The 25,405-nt window shown below is 33.1% G+C and overlaps 1 protein-coding gene across 8 annotated transcripts in view; it reads left to right on the top strand.

The window, feature by feature from the left end:
* Window positions 1-25,405, top strand: part of COG6 (component of oligomeric golgi complex 6) — a 184,578-nt gene that overhangs the window by 11,713 nt on the left and 147,460 nt on the right. For all 8 annotated transcript variants that reach the window (XM_077867952.1, XM_077867951.1, XM_077867948.1 and 5 more), the window contains 8 exons: window positions 4,620-4,731; window positions 5,638-5,720; window positions 6,436-6,506; window positions 9,572-9,665; window positions 14,468-14,596; window positions 14,671-14,762; window positions 16,299-16,363; window positions 21,063-21,154. In XM_077867952.1, the coding sequence (XP_077724078.1) occupies window positions 4,620-4,731; window positions 5,638-5,720; window positions 6,436-6,506; window positions 9,572-9,665; window positions 14,468-14,596; window positions 14,671-14,762; window positions 16,299-16,363; window positions 21,063-21,154 (738 nt within the window). The remainder of the gene's footprint in view (window positions 1-4,619; window positions 4,732-5,637; window positions 5,721-6,435; window positions 6,507-9,571; window positions 9,666-14,467; window positions 14,597-14,670; window positions 14,763-16,298; window positions 16,364-21,062; window positions 21,155-25,405) is intronic.

Here is a 25,405-nt window from a genome sequence, read left to right as displayed (position 1 = left end):
TGTGCCAAGTGAACATTTGTGGAAAGTATTTTAGGAAAATTACATAGCAGAAATTATAACAGATTCCTGGGAGCTGGTTGAGAGTTTTTTTTTCCATTTTTAAATATTACCTTTCCTTTTTAGCAAGAAACTTTGTTAAACAAGCAATTTGCTTTAGAAATAGAATTTCTGTGGCCATATTTGGATAACATGACATTCTTACTGAGATAGAGTTATAAAGGATATGAATATTTTCCCAACTGGTTTAGAAGGTCAGTCGTTGTGACAGCTGATGCTTTAATAGGTAAAGTTCCATGTAGAATTGTCTTCACAGAACTGCAGCTAATATTCTTTTATGATATTTATTTAGTTGATAGAAGATAGATTTCAGTGATAATCAGGAAATTATATCCACATAAATACACTTCTGTGTTTTTTAATACTATTTAAGTCACTATTTACTATACATTTTATTGTCTCTTGTGAAGACTCAGCAGCCAGATTCTTTCTGGACTCAGAAAAATAATCTCGGGTAATGTTCATGTTTCTTTTTGAGGTGTAGTTTGTTAAAGTGAAAAGAATGTAAGCTTTGAAGACAAAACCCTCAATTCAAATCTAAATTTTGAGTAAGAGTTCATTAGATTTTTAATTTTGTAGAAGTTCTTAACTTTCAGCCTCAGTTTTCACATCTGAAAAAAGAGACTAGCATCTGTGTCACAGGTTGTTGTGATGATTAGATGATATACATAGGTGCTGAACACTTAGCCTGAAATCTCTCAAGGAACATTACCCTCCCACCATCCTCCAAAACCTTTATTAGACAAACTTATCAGCACATTTGTTTCTGCATTGGCTTTGGTGGCTAGGAAGTTTAGGCTATTTGTGCCTAATTAGAAAAGCTTTCCTCATCTGTTATTTACTTTCTCATCCTTTCTTGCTATTTTATTTTTTAATAGTTTTAATTTTATTTTAATCGTATTATTTGTTATAAATTAATTCAAGTTTTAAAGTTTGTAACAAAAATGTAAAACTGTTTATTTTGTACAAACATATACATAAAAATATATTACAGAAGCATACGTATTCAGACTGAAAAGCATAGACCTCTTTCATCTTCTTCTCATTTATGTATATAAAATTTAGAGAAAGAAAATTAAAATCAGATATAACTTGACTACAAAGACATAGCCACTATTAATATTTTGGCATATTTCTTCCTACGATGAGTATATGTGCATAGTAGTTCCATTTTACTTTGTTCACCTAATATTTTATGTTCATTTTTCTGTGTCTTTTAGCTAGAAAAAGCATTTTTTAATGGTGACATTATGTTTTGTCTTGTGAATGAACTGACATATATGTTAAGCATTTAAATTATTGAATATTAATATTATTTCCATTCAAAATAATGGTTTGAAAGATTTTTTTAAAAATTATTTATTTATTCATGAGAGACACACAAAGAGGGGCAGAGAAGAGACATAGGCAGAGGAAAGAAGCAGGTTACCTGTGGGGAGCCCAACAGGGAACTCGATCCCAGGACCCTGGGATCATGCCCTGAGCCAAAGGCTGACACTCAACCACTGAGCCACCCAGGCGCCCCTTGACAGATGTTTTTAAATCATTATTTGTGTTTCAGGTTATTTCCTTAGGAAATGTCCTTAGAATTGTAATTAATGAATCAAATGGTAGAAACTTTTTATTTTTATTTTTTTTAAAGATTTTATATATTATTTATTCATGAGAGAGAGAGAGAGAGAGAGAGAGGCAGAAGGAGAAGCAGGCTCCATGCAGGGAGCCCGACGTGGGACTCGATCCCGGGACTCCAGGATTGCGCCCTGGGCCAAAGGCAGGCGCCAAACCGTTGAGCCACCCAGGGATCCCCTTATTTTTATTTTTTTAAAGAGTTATGTATTCATTTTAGAGAGAGGGAGAGCACTCATGAGTGGGCAGTGGGGAGGGGCAGAGGAAGAGGGAGAGAGAGAGAGAATCTGAAGCAGACTCCCCACTGAGCTCGGAGCCTAATGATGTAGGGCTTGATCCCAGGACACCGAGATCATGGCCTGAGCCCAAATCAAGAGTCAGACACTGAACCAGCTGAGCTACCCAGGCGCCCCAAATGGTAGAAGCTTTTGAAAATATCCTGATGTATATTGCCTAAATTCCTCTTGAAAAGGTTATACCAATTTACACTTCTATCAGCAATACCTGAGAATGTCTCTTTGTCAGTAGTAGGTATTATTATTTTTTTTTTCATTTTGTCTTGCCATTTATATTTCTTAATCTATTTTATTCTTTTAGATCTTTTGCCCATTTTTACATTCTTTTTCTTATTTGAAATTATTTGATAGGGGTGAATCTAGAAGGTAGAGTTAAAATATGACAGAGGCATATTTTCAGGAAAAAAAGGAGACACCGTAAGATTCATAAATTGTGTTCTGGAAATGCTTGAAGGAACCATTATAAGGATTAATCAGTCTGTTTATTTTAAATACTTAGGTAATATATGAATAAATATTCTGAAAATTTGTTTATTAGTATATATATATTAAAATAAATGTGTGTTGCTCTATATATTTTTTTGGGACTTGCTATTTGTACCTATAAAATGCCTTATAGATGATTTTATGTTAATAATACAGGTCTGCATCATATATCTGTTGCATGTTATTTGACAGTATGTATTTGCTCTACTTATATATTATATAAGGTATAATATACAGTGATTGCATGAACACATCTCAAAGAAGTTGTAATTTATAATAGCCATTTATATGTTTTATATGAACATTTATTTTACATGATTTTGTTTAGGTATTAAAAACTCTCCTAAAGATATTATATTTTAATTGTGATGTAAGATGAAGGCAAAGTCTGTATCCTTATGTATCTTTTGTCACACCAGACCCTCCTTGGCCTAGGGCTGTCACACATCATAGATCTTCCTTAATGTTACTAGATTGCACAGATGCTCCCAAACCAAAGATTGGACTATCCAATAGTAACTTTGTGTCAGAATGGTTGTGCACTCTTACCTGGGATGAATATATGTGGTCAAACTAAAGAATGATACAATTTAAAGAATATATTAGACTTTATTTCATCACTACTTTAAAAGTTGTTATCTTGAGATACCACACCCTTACTTTAGCAATATGGCCATTGTTCAACATATTTTTGGATCAGATCTTTTGTAGATATAGAACCTCTGTTTCAAAGTCTTTATTTCATGGATTTTTTTTTTTAAATAGCCAACAGTATTATTTGAAATAAAATTTAATGATTAAGAAGTAATATCAAAATAGGTAATACTAAATTTGTTAAAACAAAAGTCAATTATAAAATAAAAAAATTTTTTTCCTTTGTGCCTATTAAGTTGACTCTAAAGATAGATCCAGAAGTATCAAAAAGGTTTTAGTCAAAATGATTAATCTGTATAATCTTAAGGAATTTTATGAATTCTTATAATTACATTAAATCCTGTATGATAACGATTGGCGCATTACTAGTATAAAACAAAACCTGTTAAGGTAACTTTTTGATGTCCATAATAGTATGATTAAGGGTATATGCCACTGATCTGTGTAGATTTAATTGGGTGATTTACATTATCATTTAAGATAAACAGAATGTTACTGCCACCTAGAGGACTTTTTACTTTCTAACTTGCTGTATTATTTCAGAGCTTTTGATTCTGAATTTAAAGCCTCACCAGACCATACTAACAAAACAAAGATGGCAGATGGATTGTACTATCTATACATGTAGTGTTCATGTTTATTTTGTTCACTCTCATTTGAATATTATTAAATTGTGGAATATTACTGCCTTGTGAATACTGCTAGTGAAAACCCAATTTTATTTATATATCGTTAAATCTAAGATGGAGAAGTCAGGAATGTTGAAATTCATTCAGGTAGTTTGTATCCCTAACTTCCTTTTAGATGATGAATCTACTGTGTCTACTGTGTCAAGGACTCTTCAGGTCCTTGCAGACCACATTCCAGATGAGAACATGCCTTTTCTTAATTGTCAACCTAGTCTAGACAGATTGTATTTAGATAATGCAGTTTAACAGACTTTTATTACCATATTATGCAGAAAAAATAAGGAAGACAAAAGTAGAGTGCTTTTATGGATTTATGAAGTATTGGTAAATGAGTTGTTAACTTCTGTTTTTAATCTAAAGTTAAAATATAATAGACTTGATTTTGGGGTGCTATGTACTTCATGTGAAAACTTCAAAAGCTTAGAATTTTTTACTAAGAAGAAATTAGTTGGAGATGGGCATATTTCCCTCCTGTAAGATAACCTTATTATTACAAGATAAACAATTCAAGTACATGTAAGTGGCTCAGAATTTGTTGTGCAGGGATCATTTGTGAACTTATTTCTTCTCTTGAATAATGAGTAACTCCTTTTACGCTGTGCAGATAATCTAAGGTAGAACAATATCAGCTAATTTTGTCACCCACATGACTGATGAGTTTCTAATGTTTGAGGAAGAAATGAGACTTCCAAAAAGGTTGAGAATCTTTCACAATGTTTTAAGAAGTTATTATGTCAAAGATGTAACTTGTTTTAGGCAATGCAAACTCATAGCATGCTTGATTTTTTTATTGCTTTTTTTAAAATTATAGTCAAAGATTAGAAATAAGAGCACAAGTCGCAGATGCCTTCTTATCCAAGTTCCAACTGACTTCTGATGAAATGGGTCTCCTCCGAGGTACTAGAGAAGGACCTATTACTGAGGTATCTTGCTCTCTGTTACAGTCATTTAAAGCATAGCACATACTGATTTATAGAGAAATCTCTTTTTTTAAGGCTCTGTTTTGCCATCTTAAAAGTTTAATTTTAAAAATATTTTTTAAGTTTAGAAACTAAGGTGCATATTTTAAATTACCTTAATTTGGCTTTTTTGTTTGTGTTTTATTCAAAGCAATATCCAAACTTTTTTAAGAAATCAGAGTATCAAGCTTCTAAACAAAACCTACTCCTCCTCCTCATCTCTAAGTCCTCTGTCAACCATTTTCAACCTTGTTTTGTTTTTTTAATTTCACCCATCAAAGAAAAAGCATTCATTATTTTCATGATTGGAACATTATGACTGTCTGGAAACTAGGCTTCAATGCCTTCTTCTAAAAAAAAAAATCTTGATGTTCACCATCAGTCACCTCTTTATGAGCAGCTTTTATGCCTTCAACTTTGAATTTTACTCTTGGCTTGGGGGCAAGAACAAGTATATAACAAATATGTAAAACATCATCTTCAGTGATAATAAAGCTATGGTTAATTAAGTCATAGGTGTGTAATATGTAGCATGTTTTTCTTAGTAATCTTTAGGTTTGCACTCTCACTAGACTATGCATTTCTTGAGGACAGTGATTTTTGTCTTTGTAAATTTTGTGTTCCCAGCAACTAGCATACTATTTGATACATAGCAGAATTGATTTAATATATGTTTTAAAATGTAAATAAATATCTGTTACACTTCCTATAAAAATTTAGAGAAGGTTGAGGTCAGTATAGGAAGGCTTCATTCAAATTAAGTGAAATCCTTTCGGATTTGCTTTTCCCTTGTAGGGATATTTCAGTTTAGAGTAATGTAATTTCACTTGAAAAAATGGACATATTAAAGTTGCATTCTTAATTTTAAAGGATTTTTTCAAGGCTTTGGGAAGAGTGAAACGGATTCATAATGATGTCAAAGTTCTCTTGCGAACAAACCAACAGACGGCAGGGTGAGTAACCTTTTCAACTAATAATCGCATTTCCTGTTATATTTCTTAAATTTTATTTTATTTTTTTATAATAAATTTATTTTTTATTGGTGTTCAATTTACCAACATACAGAATAACACCCAGTGCTCATCCCGTCAAGTGCCCCCCTCAGTGCCCATCACCCATTCACCCTCACCCCCCACCCTATATTTCTTAAATTTTAAAGGCATTCTGGGTTCTTTTTGAAATATAACATTTTGTGAAATAAGAATTTAATCTTTATGTATCTTTGGTTAAGGAGGGAGTTAGTTTTATCCTTATACGTAATAAAGTGACACTTGGATACCTAAGTGATGATATTAAAATTTGGCAAAATTTATTTAATCATAAAAAGAATTAATGAAAAATCATTTCATAGGGGTCACCTGGGTGGCTCAGTGGTTGAGCATCTGCCTTTGGCTCATGTAGTGACCAGGGTTCTGGGATCAAATCCCACATTGGGCTCCCTGCAGGGAGCCTGCTTCTCCCTCTGCCTCTGTCTCTACCTCTCTTTCTGTGTCTCTCATGAATAAATAAATAAAATCTTTTAAAAAAAAGAAAAAATAAAAACCATTTCATAAAATGATAAAAAGTTAATATGCTATAACCAGATCACACTGTAGTTAAAATAATTAAATTCTTGGTTGTAGTTACTGTCTAAAACTTTAAATTAAAATAAATCTTTAATTTTCTTAGTTTAGAAATTATGGAACAGATGGCCTTGCTTCAAGAAACAGCTTATGAAAGGCTGTATCGGTGGGCTCAAAGTAAGTGATTTCTTCCACTTGGTCTAGATTCATGAATATTAGTTTTTAATTAGGTTATTTCATCTGACCTCTCATATTGTATTTTGATCATAGTAATCAAAAAGTATTTTTAAAAAGAAAAATGAACTTTACACTTGAACACATTGTATATGTATCTTAAGCATCTTCTATCCATGAAGCTCTATGTATTATTAAGGATAATAATAAAAAATAAAGTCAGTATTTCTGCCCTACATTATCTTAGAGTTGATTAGACTTTTTTTTTTTTTATTATTTAAGTAACTGTTTTATACATGGTGAATTGATATTTCTCTTGCTGTCACAAATTACCACAAACTTAATGACTTCGAACAACACAAATTTATTACCTTATAGTTCTGTAGGTCAGATATCAGACATGGTCTCACCACACTAAAAGTGTTAACAGAGCTGTATTCATTTCTAAAGGCTGTAATAACAAATCTGTTTCCTTGCCCATTCAGTTTGTTGGCATAATTTATTAAGAGTCTGTAGGACCTACGGAGGTATGAGTTTCCTTGCCAGTTCTCACTGAAGGCCTTTCCCAGTTCTAGAGGCTTCCTACATTTTTTTGGCTTATGGCCTCCTCCACTATTTTTAGAGCCAACAGTAATTTATTGAATCACTCTCTCACTTTGAATCTCTCCTGTTTCTTCTTCCATATCATATCTCTGACTGACTCTGTTGCCAGCTTCTTCTACTTTTAAGACCTATGTCATTGGGCTTGCTTGGGTAAGCTGGGAACATTTCCCTGTTTTAAGGTCTGTCACCTTAATTCTATCTGTAAAGTCCCTTTTTCCATGTACTATAACATAGTCATAGGTTCCAGGAATTAGAGAACTTTAGAGGGCCATTATTTTGCCTGCCACAAATGGTTTATTTATTTTAATTTTGTTTTAAAATGTTTAGTATTCTGTTCATAAAATTGCATGTTAAAGCCAAAGAAAACACTTAAGACAGTAGGATAGGATAGGAGTATATGACATTTTAATAGGTGTTACCAACTGACTGTTGGAAGGAGTTAAGAATACAAGCAGTTAACAAGTAATATCTATACTACACTGTGGAAAACTTAATTATCTGTTTGATCATTTGCTCTCTATGTCCAAACATGCTGTTTCTTTTTGTATCTCTCTTGTTCATACTCTTTATTCCTATTTGAAGTATTTTCTGGATTTTTATCTTTAAATTTCAATCCTTTTTCAGTATTCAAAGCTGAACTTAGGTTCTGCATCTTTCTGGAACTCTCCATGGCTACATTAAATCACAGTGACTTTTCCCATCTCTAAACACTAACTGCTGGAATTGTGACATTTAGTAATTTACTGCTTAACTTTTCATATATGTATATCTTAGCATCTCTAGTTAGATTTCTACTTTCTCAAAGGCAAGGACATTGCCACACATTTTTTTTGTGCTTCCACAACAGTTAACATAGTGGTTCTAAACTATGGCCTTCTGACTCCTCAGGATTTTGGAGTCATCTTAAGATAGTTCTAGTTCCTATGAAGGAAAATGTCAACAAAACAAAAAGACAACCTACTGAATGGGAGAAGATATTTGCAAATGATATATCTGATAAGGGATTAATATCCAAAATATATAAAGAATTCTTGCAACTCAACACCAAAAAAACCCCAATTTGATTCAAAAATAGGCAAAGGAACTAAATAGACATTTTTCAAAAGAAGACATACAGATGACCAACAAATACATGAAAAGATACACAACATCATTAATCATCAGGGAAATGCAAATCAAAACCACAATACGGTATCACCATAACAGAATGACTAATATCACAAAGAAAAGAAATAACAAGTGTTGGTAAGGATGTGGAGAAAAAGGAGCCTTCGTGCAGTATTGATGGGAATGTAAATTGGTGCAACCATTGTGGAAAACAGTGTAAAAGGTTCCTCAGAAAATTACAAGCAAATACCATATGATCCAGTAATTCCACTGCTCGATACTTACCCAAAGAAAATAAAAAGAGTAATTCAGGAAGATATATACACCCTTATGTTTATTGCAGCATTATTTACAATAGCCAGTCAGCTCTTACTCAGCCATAACTGAAATCTTGCCATTTGTGACAAGATAGACCGAGAGGGAATTAATTATGCTAAGTGAAATAAGTGAGAAAGAGAAAGACAAATACTATATGATTTCATTTATATGTGGAATCTAAAAGACAAAACAAAGAAATAGATTCTTAAATACAGAGAACAAAGTAGTTGCTGCCAGAGGGGAGGTAGATAGGGGTACCGGGCAAACTAGGTGAAGGAGATTAAGAGGTACAAACTTCCAGTTATAAAATAAGTCGTGGACATGAAAAATAGAGCATCAGGAATATAGTCAACAGCCTTGTAAAAACATATATATATGTATATATATATCTTCAATTCCAAACATTGATACATTTTTCTCAGTGCATGGTAAAAAATATATTGCTAGTGTGAGGCCCACATATACCTAATGCTTGGGAATTTCTGAACAAGTTCTAAGTTTTTTGAACATTTAGTAAACATTTTATTGATAGAATAGTGAAATACAATGTTGGTGTAAAGATTTTTAAAAGCTTAAAATCTAAACTATTTTGAAACTATAATTTTATTACTGTATATTATCTATATAAACATTTTCAAAAACTGCTTAGTTTGCTTCCAAGGGAAAGGATTGGTAATGTATTTTTTATATTCCTCCTCTTCCCCCTTGAACATTGCCATGTGTGTAGCAGTTACTCAGTGAATATTTCTTCACTGATTGGTTTCTTAGGAACTGTAGTTTTTAAATAATAAAATAGACGTTTGGGGTGCACAGGATAGCATGTTTGGTCATATAAAATTATACAAATACTTAAGCTTAGATTTTCAGTTTGGTTGACAGCATAAAATAGTCTTTGATTGGAATATTCTCTTAAAGTTTTTCTGAGCATTTTTTTCATGCAATATTTGTTACAGAATTTAGACTCTGGGTGTACAATGGATGTAATAAAGGCCTAATTTTAATTTAACAAATGCTGTAATTATATGTTAACTGTTTTTCAGGTGAATGCAGAACACTGACACAAGAATCATGTGACATATCTCCAGTTTTAACTCAGGCAATGGAAGCCCTGCAGGATAGACCTGTCTTATATAAGTTGGTGACTTTTTCCTAATTTAAAAAAAATCTACTTTTTCTTTGATGAGTTATGTTAGCTTTCAGTATTATTAAATTAATGTACAATATTTGAGTAATATAATAATTTACAGTGATATTTTCATCTCATGCATTATTGGAGCATCAGCTTATTTGCATATTGTGTATTATAGAATGCAATATGGAGGAGAAAAGCAAAGTGTCCCCATATCTAGACTACCCCTTATTGTATGTAGAGGTTAAGGAGTTTTACCCAGTCTGTCATCTCATTAACTACCTTAGAATTGCATGAAACTAAAACAACTCTATCAACCTGCCATAGAGAGAAGGAGGTCAGATAGGGGACTGAGAAATATAATTTCCCAGAAATGAAAATTTAAAATCAGAATTCCACAAACAGAATTCAAGAAACGAAGGAGTTCAGGTCTTTGATTCTGTAAATTATGCCAACCAAGAGATATATGATGATAATTTGTATAGGAACTATGCATTATTAATTGTTTATATATTATTATTCTGTATTTTGATTTTATTATTTTATTATTCATATTAAATAGAAGTGAATATTTTTATTTTTAATTTCTGCAATAGTATGGAAGTAGGGAGACCAAATGAGGAGTTCTAATGAGGGAAACAGAAAATTAGGGGACTCCTACATAGGCATTCAATCCTGCTCTGAGTCATGCCTTTCAGAGACTTGTAATAGTTTTAGAGTATTTCCCCATTATTCTTTCTGACTGGAACATTGCCTAGCCTATAAGAAGTTTCCAGAACATTGTTCCAATGCTGGGACAGCTGTGTAAAATAATAACATTCAAAATGGAGCTATAGTAATAAAATGAGTATATTAATTGCTATTTTAGAGTTCGTGTGTCAGGTGCTGTGTGGCTCAAATGTTCTGTGGTAGGGGAAAGGGATGAACATCAGGGAAGGTTTCCTCTGGGAAATAGGTTTAAAGTGAGTTCTAAAAGTTGAAAAGGCATTTTCCAGGAAGAGAAGGGAATTGAGAACATCCCAAGTTGAGGGAACAGCTGGTGCAAAGATGCAGATTGAGAAAGAACATGTATTTTTGGGAAATTGATTGCAAAAGCTTATACTGGCTGTTGGGTTGGTAGCAAGAGCTGGATTGTAATAGCCCTGAATGTGGTACATGTATATATACCAGCTCAGCAGATTTTATGTACCTTGGAATTTCTTTTCCAGCCTTTTTAATTTTAGATATTGCTATTTAATTATGAGAGCCTTTTAGTACTGAAAATATTTGGTATTTGATTTTAATAAAGTGTTAATAATAATAATATATTAATAATCCACAGTTTCGTATTTGCTCATAAGGTTAGTCTTTGTTCTAAAAAATGGCTTTGTGTGTTTTGGTCAGCTGACTTCTACCATGTAAATATATTTTTGCTAAATTTTGATTCTTGATAAACACTTGGAAAGGAGCAGTATTGCATAATAGTTTAGAAGGTGAACTCTGAGTTTAGATTTTTTGAGAAGCCCCTCTACCTTCATAAACCTTAGTTTTCTTAAATGAGGATAAAAATAGTGTCTGTCTTATAGGACTTTTGTGAGTATTAAATTAGATTGTTCACATAAGGCGTTTAGTATAACGCTTTGCTCATCACTAAATATTAGCTATTATTTTTATTTTGCAAGGAAGTAAACTGGAATGTTGTCAGCCACAGAGCAGTGTATATAGAGTCTGTTGTAATAGCCAGGAAAAAGCTTGAAAGACAAAGAACAAAAAAGATGTATCTTGAAGGGGCACATGCCAGGAAATAGGGGGGCAGTGGAGTTGGAAAGACTGTAAAAGGCATTTGGAAGTTAACTTGGGGAAAAAGGAGGATTTTTAAGATCAATTGATTCCCATTGGATGGATGCTAAAAAAGAGAAAATTGGCCTTTTTTTAAGTAATCATTTATTTCCAAAGTGGCAGTTTCTTTATAGTTAGGAAAAATTTAACAATGTATCATGTTAACCACCAGATGGCACTATATGAACTTTAGTTAAGTAATGGGTAACTGCTTTGTTCTCTCAAATGTGTGTCTCAAATGTGTAGGTATCATGTGCAAGAAAAATGGTAATTATTGAAGTCCTTGGGAAAAGTTTCCATACCCACCTTTTATTAGTTAGTATGTAACTAGAGTGCTAATGTTTTATTAACTTTTAATAAACCAAATATAGACATTTCTTCATGGGGCACCTGGGTGGCTCAGTGTGTTAAGTGTCTGCCTTCAGACACTTCATGATCTCAGGGTCTTGGGCTAGGGCTCCCTGTTTAGTGGGGAGTCAGCTTCCCCCTCTCACTCTGCTTCTCTCTTCTACATGTGCTCTCTCTCAAGTGAAAAAATTGTTAAAAATGTTCAAAAAAAATTTCTTCATAAAGATATTTATTGTAAGTTGCAAAGAATAGATTGACATCTTCCTTCCTTTCATAGACTTTCAGAATATAAAGTGTTAAAGAATGTAGTAATTTGCTGACTTTTCTTCATTCTTTATGTATTTGTTACATTTCTTAGAGGCTTGTACACTATTTTCTTTATTTTTGATCAGCATTTTTCATATTTTAATTTGCATTTTGACCAGAATTTTTCCTTTTTTTTGCTATAGAGATTAAAAATGGAGACTTTAATTTTTAATTTTAACCGGAGGCATTTTAGAATATTTGTATAATTTTAACATTCCCTTTTGTAGAGCTCCATTTTGTATTTTTCACCTTTGTTGGGAAATAATCTCTTTTTAATCAAAGAAGTTTTCTTCTTTCCCTGGGAAAAGGTATTTCATGTATATTGATGTCATTGAAGATTCATTGTAGTGCATTCTGGTTTTGCCTCAAATTGTATCTGTTGCAGGGTGGTTAACATTCATATTAATGTATATGTATATTTCATATAATTATAACTATACAGATCAGAGTCTAGTGTTTGTCATTTAAAATGTCATTTAAAATTCCAGTGAATTTACCGGTTTCTAACATAACTTGTGGTCAGAGTGAATAGGCCTATTCACTCACTGAATGTAATTCAGAAGTTACATTGCTTCTGTTTATTATGGCAGGTTGAGTCCTGAGAATGAGGACTAGTTTTATGTATTTGGGAAGTTGAAAGTTTGTGAATGTTGTGCTGTAAGTAATAAACTAATCAAAGTCATTTCATAGAATTGGTGATCATTTAAAGGAATGCATTCTTTATACTACACATATGTATAATTTAAGAGCATGAGGGAAAAAAATCAAAGCATTTTGGTTCTAACTTGTTCTAAAAAATAGAAAGTGATTGCAAGGTCATTGCAGGCTTAGAGCTTAGGGAGATAGTGCATTTCATCTTGACATACTACTAGTTGTATGCCACTGCACAGAATTTCTGAAGCATTTCCATTTAACTGAAGACAAACACAAAAGACCATGATCTGATTTCTAAAGAACAGCCCTCTAAAAAGGTTCAGATTCCTACAGATTTATTGATCTAGACCACTTTACCACACTTACCCTTTTATTTAAAAATATTCTCTCTTCTAGCTTTCTTATGTTTAAAAGTGGATTTTTATTTTTTATTTGTTTTTTAAGATTTTATTTGCATATTGAGAGAGAGCATGTGTGCAATCAAGAGGAGGGACAGAATGAGAGAGAGAATCTCAAGCAGACTCCCTGCTGAACATGGAGCTGGACATGGGGCTCAATCTCATGATTGAGATGATGACCTGAGCTGAAATCAAGAGTCAGTTATTTAACTGACTGAGCCACTCAGGTGCCCTTGGAAAAATGTGGATTTTTAATTAAATCAGCAGCATATTAAAGAAAACAGTATAGTTTTTATAGTAGTATAAGAAATTAATTTTTTTGGCAACCAAAATCTCAAATTTTGGTAACTTTGGTTTATATATAGGGTACTGAGATAATTTTTAATATGAAGCCTGTTAGAAAACTGTTCAGATCTCTAAAAATTCATGGGTCTAGAATCTGCTGACATTGGACTATGAAGAAAATCTCTCATTTTTCTGTGTACTTTTAAAATAGCAAGAACTTTGAATTGATGGACGAGTGTAAGGAATAGTGGTGATAGTGGAAAACCAAGACTGATTCTAGTCCAAGAAATGGGCTGCCTTGACAGCTCTAAGCCCTATTGTGATTTCACCCAAAATTGTCTGATCTCGCAGTTCAAAGTTCCCTTTCCTGTAAACTCCTTCACTTTAGGAAGTCTTTTTTTTTTTCCTTTTAACCACAATAGATGACTTCTAAATATACGTAAAAAACGTTTTTGCTTTGTAGGCCTTGTTGCTCAGTAAATTTAAAGGAACTCATGTTTAGTATTGGAGTCAAAATAAGCTTTTAAATATAAATAGTATGTTTGGGGCAAATTTTGATGGTAGAAGAAAAAATGTTTTTGAATTATAGAGTTCTAACTGTGAGCAGTCTTTTGAGAACTGGAGAGTATGGCCTGTGTGAACAGTAGAACATCATATTTTGGACTCCAGGGGTGCTGAAACCAGAAGAATCCTAGATTTTCACCTTTCCTTGATTTTTACTTTTACCAAAACCACTTCTCTGTCCCTTATTAATGTTGCCCCTGTTATTGACCCTAAATTACAGCATTCTTTCCGAAGAGTAGTAAAAATATGTACGTTTAGGCTGAATTTTCATTATGGTAAGGTTATTTCATAAGTATTTTTTGTTGTTTAAAAATGGTATTGCTTAAGAGTTGTGTAAAGAAGCTGTAGATGTCTTGCTTATCTCAAAAATTACATGAATAGTTTGATACAACCATTAAACAGAAACATCTGTTTTTCAAATAACTTTTTTCTAGGTATACCTTAGATGAATTTGGAACAGCTAGAAGAAGCACTGTTGTTCGTGGATTTATTGATGCTCTTACAAGAGGGGGCCCAGGAGGCACACCTAGGCCCATTGAAATGCACTCCCATGACCCGTTAAGGTATAGTAATCAGACAGTATTGGAATATTCTATGTTTTTCTGAAGGAAATACTAACATTTAGTTTTTACATTAGATATGTAGGAGATATGTTGGCTTGGCTCCATCAAGCTACTGCTTCTGAAAAAGAACATCTTGAAGCTCTCTTAAAGCATGTAACTATACAAGGTGGGTCCTCTGGTTGTAATTGCTAATGTCTAAGTATAGAAAGTAACACAAGGCTTCTCTGTTTTTATTCTCACTGCCGTTGTCTTCACTGAGATAAACTCTTCACACCTAAGTGGCACAATAAGCACCCTAATTAATTTTCTCTCTGGCTTCCTCCTTTTTCTGCTAATAGGCTTCTCTCCTCCATCACTTTCCTGTCACACAGCTGTTTACACTTTTGTATACTGTTCCCTCGTAGTCTTCCCACATCAGGCCTAGATTCCTTTGCCTCACTTTGAAGGTACTTCTGGAGTGTGCCGCATACACTGTCTCAGATCTTTAGAGCCACTCCTTGGAGGCGAGAGGTGGTATTATCTTCCTTTTATCTATGAGTAAACAGACTCAGTAACTTGTTTAAGACCATTAAGCTACTAATTCTTTTATACTACCCAGCCCCTTTATTCATTCTCATGTGACTGTTGTAAAGATTTTTGAATAATTACTCATGGAGTTCTAAATGTACTTTAAATTTTAGTCTTGATTTCAAGGAAGAAAAATTATTTTTGAGTTGCTATGTCTGTTTTTTACAGAATTTCAGATTTTCTTAGTATTGTGACTTCCTTAAGATGCCTGTTAGAGTTTGAGGGGTAAATGGGAAATAAAGATGGTCTGTCTTAAATAGGAATTAAAGAGAAATATTATGATGTGTATCACTTGACTGTGTTACATTGCCTAGCCCTAAACCCTTCTGGCTCATAACGTGATCTTCAGGAGGGTCTAGTGTACAAATTGGGGACAATCCTTACTTACCCTCCTGGGTTTTTTTTTTTTCACTCTTTGATATTCAAATTAGATTCAGCATGTATGTTCAATTGACACAGGGTCTAAACTTTTTAAAGTTGTTTTCTGTTATCCTAATTACCTAGTTTAAAAGAATTTCTTAAAAGATGTTTTAATAAAGGATATGTGAGAGGCAGTGAAGAGGTTGGAAGAATATAGATCAGAGTTAGATGAAATAGGTTATTTGAAAATGGCTTCATTCTTCCAAGCCTTAGTTTCTCCGTCTATTAAAAAGAAGGTGGTTACAAGCAGTAAATGCCAAGTATACAGGAGCTTGGTAAATGGTCAGTATTTAGTAAATGCCAGTTTTTTTTATTAGATTACGTGGTGTGCTTTCCATCTTTATATCTTTAGCTTCTGTGTTTGGCACCCCTGCCCAGAATAAGGCATTTTTTGAACAAATTCTAATACATCTTCACATCACTTCCTTAATTGATATGTTTCTAGTCAATTTTTCCTGTGACTCATACATTTACTCTTTTTCATAAAGAAGTAATGTTCATTTTATTAGTCAGCAGTGCAATAAATTAACAATGCTCTAGACCCAGGTATTAACATAATTAATAATGTCCTAAAAGGTATTGAACTTAATAAAATATTGTTATGTTACTCTAAATGTTTGTTATAGTACCAAAAATATGCATTATTGTTTGTTAATTTTTTGAACTTATGTGTAATATGGAAAAACATTTTCAGTTATGTTGTAATTGATTGTAGGTATTGAAGAAAATATTCAGGAAGTTGTTGGGCATATTACTGAGGGTGTGTGCAGGCCTCTAAAGGTAAATATTTTGTTTTTATATATGTTATATGATGTCTGGCTAAATGATTGCTTTATTCCTATGAGTTTAAAAAAACTGTTAACAGCTTGAAGTCAAGCTATAATTTTCTCAAGTTAACACATTAGTGTAGGATAATAAAATACATTTTATTTTATTTTATTTTTATTTTTTAAAAAGATTTATTTATTTATTTATCATAGAGCGAGAGAGAGGCAGAGACACAGGAGGAGGGAGAAGCAGGCTCCATGCCGGGAGCCTGATGTGAGACTGGATCCTGGGACTCCAGGATCGCGCCCTGGGCCAAAGGCAGGCGCTAAACCACTGAGCCACCCAGGGATCCCCAATAAAATACATTTTAAAGTAATCATTGCCCATTTTCTCTGTAAGGAAGAAAATTTGAAATATTCTTAGTTTGTACATAGTCACTTATTTTTTTTTTTTTACCATATTATGTTAAGCAATTGAAAAAAGTTCTTTAAGTTGAAATAACTAATCTATGAACTCTTCTCAGAAATCATCTAAGAACCTGTTCCATTTACTTTATTGTTTCAAGCATTGTACATTTTTTGCCTATTATAGCAATAAATGATGGTAAATATAAGTATAAAATAACATGTAAGTTTTATTATTACTATTTATAGTATAAGGAACAGAATTTGAAGTCAAACTTGGGTTAAAAGTTCCACTTTGCCACTTAATTGTGTTCACTTGTTCAGGTTGCTTCTTCTGTTGAACCTGTAAATAAAAATAGCTACTATGGGATGCCTTTGTGGCTCAGTTTGTTAAACCTTGGCCTTGGGCTCTGGTATTGAGCCCCTGTGGCATGGGCTCCCTGCTCAGCGGGGAGTCTGCTTCTCCCTCTTCTTCTACCCCTCCCCCCTGCTTGTGCTTTCTTTCTCAAATAAGTAAATAAAAATGTAGGAAAAAAAAGAAAAACCTGCCATTACAGTAGGTGAAAATCGAATGAGAAAACTGTGTAGATGAAGTACACAGTTCTGACACCTATTAGGCCTGTAGCAGATGCTATTTTTCTTTATTAATATTTATAGGATACTTGGCATTTGTTCGTTTACTTTCCTTGTTGTTGACTTTAATTTACTATGTGGAAGTTGAAATCCAGAAAGTTTTAGGATTTATTCTAACCAAGAACTTAATTTTAAAACTAATTTTTTTGTTGTTTTTAAGATTTTCTTTGGTATTTTGTTGTAGGCAAGGAAATGTCAGATGACATACCCTTGTAACAACTGTTTTACAGATTTAATTATTACTATAATTTGATCATTATAGGGCTCAATTGCATATTCAGTAAATGAATAGCAAATTTTTTTTTTTTTTTAAGATTTTTAAAATTTATTTATTCATGAGACAGAGAAAGAGAGATAGAGAGGCAGAGACACAGGCAAAGGGAGAAGCAGGCTCCATGCAGGGAGCCTGACATGGGACTCAGTCCCGGGTCTCCAGGATCAGGCCCAGGGCTGACGGTGGTGCTAAACCGCTGAGCCACCCAGGCTGCCCAATAGCACAATATTTTGAAACTACTTTACTTAGTTCTCTCAAATGAAATATTTATTTGCCACAGTTTGATTCTCAGACATTTATACTAATGTAAATGTTGCTTGTTTTGTATACTAGCAGTTATTGGAAAAATAAAAAAAAAAAAAGAGAGAATAAAAATGTTTCTTTTTCTACACTTTTCTTATTTTTTTGTGACTACATGGAGTTAAATGAAACTTATCATAACAATGAGTAAATTGCTTTGGTGAATAAATTGTATTTTATCTGCCTTATCTTTCTCTGCTCCCTTCCTTACTTGTGATACTATGTTCATTATATTCCTGATTCCTCTTTCTGTTGTTGTTAAAGTAATTGTTTAAAATATAATTCTAGAATCTGGGGGTTGGAATGGAGTTAAGAATTTCTTACTCTGGTAAGAAACTCTGGTCAGAGTAAGAAATGTTATTATGATGTTAAAAATATTAAAATTATACCCTTTGCTTATATAAAGAAATTATATACCAAAATGTGCCTATGTTTTAAAATATACCTCATTTCATCTTTCTTAAACATTGATGTCCAGAAAGGTGTTTATAACAGTTGTAGGGCATTATTGTGATTGCCTGTGAAATTTTAATGTAAGATATCAAAAGGTGAAGGAAAAGCTAGTAAGCAAGCAAAAATATTTCTATTGTAAAATGAATAAAAATTCTTTTAGTTTCTGAAGTGACAGAAACCTTAGATCTTTTCATATGATTTTTTTAAAAGATTTTATTTATTTATTCATGAGAGACACACAGAGGGAGACAGGCAGAGATACAGGCAGAGGGAGAAGCAGGCTCCCTGCAGGGAGCCTGATGCGGGACTGGATCCTAGGACCCCGGGATCATGCCCTGAGCTGAAGGTGGATTCTCAACCGCTGAGCCACTCAGGCATCCCTGATAGTAATTTTAAGTACATACTCCAGAGAATATTTAACAGGTGTTCACAGTGACAATTTATACTATTTTAAGAATTTTCTTCCTATATGACCTCATTTGGGTATCTAATATTCTCAGTTGAAATACTGCAGTTGTCAACTGAGAAAAAACAACAACAACAAATTATTTTAACATTTTCTTTTACAATTATAATTTGAAATGTTTTTTAGTGACCAAAAAATATATATAAAATATATCAGGCAATATAAAATATTTTACATTCCATTAATAGAATTTTTTTCTAAACTTTTCATAATGGCATATGGTATTGGATCTTTTGATTAAATATCTCTCACTCAATCTTGTTTCTTTGTAGGAGTGAATCCTTTTTAGGAAAGGGGAGATGTCGGGATCCCTGGGTGGCGCAGCGGTTTGGTGCCTGCCTTTGGCCCAGGGCGCGATCCTGGAGACCCGGGATCGAATCCCATATTGGGCTCCCAGTGCATGGAGCCTGCTTCTCCCTCTGCCTGTGTCTCTGCCTCTCTCTCTCTGTGTGACCATCATAAATAAATAAAAATTAAAAAAAAAAAAAAAAAAGGAAAGGGGAGATGTAAATTTTTAGGAGCATAAAGAAAAGGTTGTAATGGTAATGAAGAACACCCTGTGAAACTGTGGATTTGGTTTACTCTATCCTGTGTTTAACCTTTACAGTATGTGTTAATAAAGTAAAACTTCATAGGTGGTAGACTACTTATTTGTAAATGTATGCATAAATTATGATTATTTCCAGTTTTAAAAATCTGTATTTAAGCTTAAAATTGCATATATTGTGGAGAAGCTGCTATGTATCATAAACATCAAGCCTGTTACTTTATAGGTATCTCTATTTTAGAGTTGAAGCTAGCCTTATCAGAATTAATGTGTTAAATTTTTGTTTTTCAAGTGCATAGGTGGTAAAATGATGTTTCTTTTAAGTGAATGTTCTGGATTGCAGGCAGACTACCAGCAGACATTTGAATTCTATCTCTTTTAATAAAAACTAGTGTACTGTATGCTCTGACCTTCATAAATTATGGTGGGTTCTATGCTGTCGGTTCACAATTAATATCTTTTATATTTTACCTAATAATTATATTAAGATTTAGGAAGTATTACTTTTAATGATATAATATATAATTTAAATCACTATTGATCCAGGCCTTGGACATAGAAAGGAATTATAATATGAAAAATCTTGGTTTTTAAATTCACATGCCATTTGTGCTTTATAATACATGTCAGTTACCTCACTAGTACTTTATGCCATAAGATTATAAATTTCATAAACGTATTCATGTAAAGGTCATTTAACTTCTGTAATCTAAGAGGGTTTTATATGCTCATACATATATTTGTAAAATCTATTTTAGCAAATTTCATATGTTGGCATTATGACATATTCCAAAATCTAAGTATAGAGAAACTACATACTTTCAAAAGCATGTATTAAGCATCTGTGTATATACTGTTCTACCAGATGCTATAGAGATGTAAAAGAAGCAGAAAACACAATGTCTGTATTTAGAATCTAGTTAGGAAACAAGAAGACACAATGTAAGCAGCAGCTTAAGAACAGATATAATATGCAAGTAAGCACATTAATCAGTGCAGTTTAGATTGTATCCATTAATTAGGGAATACAAAGGAAGGGCAAGGTCAGTGAGGAATGGAGTTTAATTAAAGATTCCTTATGAGAGATCAAGTTAACTTTGAAGTATAGAAGAATATTAGACATATATATTGGTACTAATTTAAGATTTGTCTATTATTGTCTAATGAAAGAGGAAAATTGGTATAATAGTTTGAAGATAAGAATTCTGTGATTTTTTTCTGAATATTTGGTGATAGGGCAGTATTTGCATTGATAATCTGTTTTTAGGGATGTAACAATTGCTTTGCAAATAGTGCTGAACTAAATTCCATTATAATCTGGTGAAAAACCTCACAATGACCTCATCATTATATCATTTCTGGTAGCAACTGCCTTGAACCTAATTCTGTAGGTAATGGATCTTTTCTTTTCTTTTTTTTTTTTTTTTTTTTTATGGAGTATATCTGTGTTAAAATGTTTCTTTTATTTTAACCATCCCCTATAATTTAATATTCAGAAATTACTTAGAAGGAATTTTGTGATTTCTACAATATTAAATTTTATCTTTTTATATGCTATTAATACCACGTGTGATTATTGAAGGAAAGTTAAGCCTTTAAGAAATGTTTAATTTTTTTTTCACATGTCTTAATAGGTTCGAATTGAACAAGTAATAGTTGCTGAACCTGGGGCAGTTTTGTTATATAAAATTTCTAACCTCCTCAAATTTTACCATCATACAATCAGGTAAGTGGAATGGTTAAATGTGTTTTATTAAGTCCTATATGATGGGGCACCTGAGTGGCTCAATGGTTGAGCAACTGCCTTTGGCTCAGGTCATGATCCCAGGGTCCTGGGACTGAGTACCACATCAGGGTCCCCGCAGGGAGCCTGCTTCTCCCTCTGCCTATGTCTCTGCCTCTCTCTCTCTGTGTCTCTCATGAATAAATAAATAAAATCTTAAAAAGAAAACTAACTAAATAAATAAATCCTGTGTAATAAATCATTTCAGTTAGAACACAGTATAAGGGTTTTGTTTTTTGCTTTATTTGTTTTGTTTTCATCATTTGTATGACTAAATATAACTAGCAGAACCTCTACACCATATGAATTATTATATACATATTATTTATGCTGTATTTGGAGATCTGTTATTGCCTTTTCTTCCCCAGATGTAACTGTACACATCCACTCACAGATACGTGCACACATACAACTTAGTAAAACTTATAGGGTATTTTTTTAATCCTTTTGCATTTGTAAAAGAGATCCATGACACCTAAAGTAATTATACATTATACTCAGAATAGGGAATAATAAGTGAAGTGTCCTATCATTGATGTAAATAGTGTTATTTAGTTTCCTATTAGTGATAAAGCAGAACTATAGCTTTATCTGCTTTAAATAAAAGGTACTTTAATTAGGAACCACTTGTTTTCTCTGTAATATGATCTTTGACTTTAAAGTATGCATTTATTTTCACTTTGAAGTGATGTTATACACTTGAGCTCTCTAATTTCACTGTAAGACCATGTTCCATGTGTAGTTGTGTTAAAATAATGTCTTTTCAAGCTAGATTTTTGATAGTTTCCTTGTTTATTAGAATGATTTAACAGTTATCTTTCATCCAGTATGCTAGAATCAAGAACAGAAGTCCAATTGTTAAAATCCAGGAGGGTTATTATAACTAACAGATCCAGGAGAGATGTGGGAATCACTAGTTCAAGAAGCACCAAAAGACTTTGGCAGTGATGTTACCTACCTTCTAGAGCTGAGACTAGCCACCCAAAACTTCACAGCTAAGAGATGGATTTCATATGCTATTAGTAGATTTTTAAATAAAACCAACAAGCCATAGGCAATAAAACTAATAAGAAATAGGATTTGCATTAGTCCTCTAACATTTTAGATATAAATTTATTACCACCACTTGCTGTGACTGAAAAACAATAAATTAGTTCCAATTGTGATGTTATAGGCTTCCTAAAATAAAATTATCCATATTGTGGAAACACAAGAACAGCTGAAAGCAGCTAGCACTATAACTAATACTATATTAGGCAAAAGTAGTGATATAGTGATAAATTATTTTTTACATTATTTATGTAGTAATACCCATGATAGTACTGCACAAAATTTAGTATTTGAAGATAATGATAACTTAATTTCTAATGCAAAGAATGCAAAGAAAAGATCATTTGAATTCTGAGGGTAATAGGTTGCTTAGACTCAGAATTATAATTTTTCTATCTTTGAAGATGATGATTTTGAGGATGACGTTTGGTACATTTTTTCCATACAATTTTTTTTTTACTTGTTCACATATTTCCTCATTTAGTCAATTAAAAAAAACAGATTATAAATGTCACTCTTCTTGATGCAAAGGAAATGGCAGTGAACAAAACTGCTTACACTTACATTTTAATGGGTGAAAAGGCAAGTATATATAAAGTAACAATTTTATCTGGTGATAAGGGCACTGAGGAGAAAGAAAGCTGGAGAAAGTAAATAAAGTATAGGGAATGACCACATATGAGCAGCTGTATGCACATGTAGCTGTTTTAAAGGCCTTTTGGTGGAGGTGATATTTGAGTACAGACCTAAATAGTGTGAAGAAGTTGGGCATATAAAGATCTCTGAGAAGAGTGCCCTAGGCAGGTTGCACTCCGACCCTGAGGACAGAAAAAGCTTCCATTTTAGAGGACCAGAAGGAAGGCCTAGAATGAATGGAAGGTAGGGAGAGATGAAATCAGAGAGGCAGGCAGAGGCCAGATCATGTAGGACATTGTAGGCTAGGATGAAAATTTAGATTTTGTATTAAGTGAGTTGGAGAAGATGTGTGTGTGGTGAGGTGTGTGTTTCAGTGATTTGAGCTGATTTATGATTATAAGGTGACTCTGGGCACTGGATAATGTGATGTGGTGGGGTAAAGTAGAACAAGGATGGTATTTAGGAAGCTGTCTGTACTCTTAGTAGAGATGGTGATGAGTCACAGTAGGGTGATAGTCTTGGAGGTGGTGAAAAGTAGTTGTTTCCAGAGACAGTAAGATATATACATAGACTAGAGAGGGTGAGATGTGAGGAGTCAGGGATGAATTCTTGGCTTTTGGTTTGAACAGTTAGATGAGTGGTATTGCCATTTGCTGAGAGGGAGGAACTTGGAGAAGACAGGTGGATGGGAGTGAGTGGGTAATGAAGAGCCCAGCTCAGTTTTGACTATGTCAGAGTCAGCATCCCTGTGAACATACAGTGGGAAATGTTGAGTGAGCAGACAACAGAGAAATTAAGGCTGAACCTATAAATCTGTTGGTTTGCAGCATATAGATGGTATTTGAAGCATTAGAACTTGGTAGGATCACTTAAGTGAGTGTAGCTAAAAAAAGAGGCTTAGGACTGAGTTGTGGGGAGCTCTAATATTTAGAGGTTAGGAAGAAAAGAAAACCGCAAAGAAAATTGGAAAGGAATAGCCAGTGATGTTGGGGAAAAGTGGGAGACATACAAGTTTTAAAAAATACTTTGCATCCTATACACTAAAACTCCTAGAGGATGGATTCCATCAAAAGTCTGTAGTAAACCAAGGAGGAAGAAGAACCCATAAAAACAGGGAATCCAGTATACTTTGATTACATTCCCTTTCTTGTAAAACTTTCTCTCTTTGTAGTTAATAATTGCTTTGTTTTTATACTTGCTTACTTTCCTATGTCCTTATTATTTCAGACCCAAACTCAAAAGTAGAATCTACCTTTTCTCACCATATAGTCAAGTATATCAACCAATCCTTCCCGACTTCTCCCTCCTCTTACCTTCCCACATCCATCTTGGAGACCTTGTTCTCTTTCTCTAGTCTGGGCTGGTTGCTCTTTAGGCCTACTGTAAGGCTGTGACACAGGGTTTTAATCTTCTTTATCAGCCTGCTCATTCTCTTATGTTGAAATATCTTATGCCTTGGGAAGCTCTGAATAGTATTTACATGACTATAATAATGTAAACGTTGAATATTTATTCACCAGAACCTTGTGAGATAACTGTATTAGGGAGCCTAGGAGAGATGAAGTTTGAGTATATTGTGGCGGGGGATGAGCATTATCTAAGAGGATTTAACTATCATCTTCTTTAGCAGGGTTTTTCTATATAATACCTAATGTTGAAAAATATAATAGGATAAGCATATTAGATAGAAATATGGAATGAAATGCAAAAAGCACCTACAAGTATCTACCCCAGTTACTGGTACCTAGTGAGTACTTAGTAAATACTAGTAAGTTCTAGATCGGAGTAAATGCAAAATATGACTGATAACTCCATTTTAAAAAAAATTGAATGTAAATATATCTTGATATCTCACCAAAGTTTTCATTAAATTATCAGTTTCTGTGGTGCCTGGGTGGCTTGGTCAGTTAAGCATCCCACTCTTGGTTTTAGCTCAGGTCACGATCCCAGAGTTGTGAGATCAAGCTCCACATTGGGCTCTGTGTTCAGCTTGGAGTCTGCTTGAGATTCTCTCTGCTTCTCCCTCCACCCGTCTTCCTGCTCTTGTTCATGGTCTCCCCTCTGGAATCTCAAAATAAATAAATAAAATCTTTAAAAAATTTTTTAAAAATCAAAATAAATAAAATATCAGTTTCTGTTTGTTTCCATTCAGTGTTTTTCCCTGTTGCTTGGTATGGTATACTTTTATTCAGCGGCATACTTACTTTTATTGTATGCATAGGCATATATGATGATTTTTTTTCAATTTATTTTGGTGTAGCTTATAATATTTTTAACTGAAATATTTTTCTTTTTATAATGTAGGTATTATGGCTGCCTGTTTAGGAATTTGCTTTTACTTTGCTGTTTGCTGTATTCTTTTTAACTTAATTTGTTTTGTCTGCATTAACTATATAAGAATTCATTACAATTTGTTTTAGTTTCAAAATGCATTGAAATATATAGTATTAGTATTTGCTTTTGTAATGTTATATGCAGCTTACCAGTTTTCTGTAAATTTGCTGTATT

Source organism: Canis aureus, chromosome 24 (genome assembly GCF_053574225.1).
Source record: "Canis aureus isolate CA01 chromosome 24, VMU_Caureus_v.1.0, whole genome shotgun sequence".
In the NCBI taxonomy this organism is placed as follows: Eukaryota; Metazoa; Chordata; class Mammalia; order Carnivora; family Canidae; genus Canis; species Canis aureus.
This window is presented reverse-complemented; position numbering and strand designations above follow the sequence as displayed.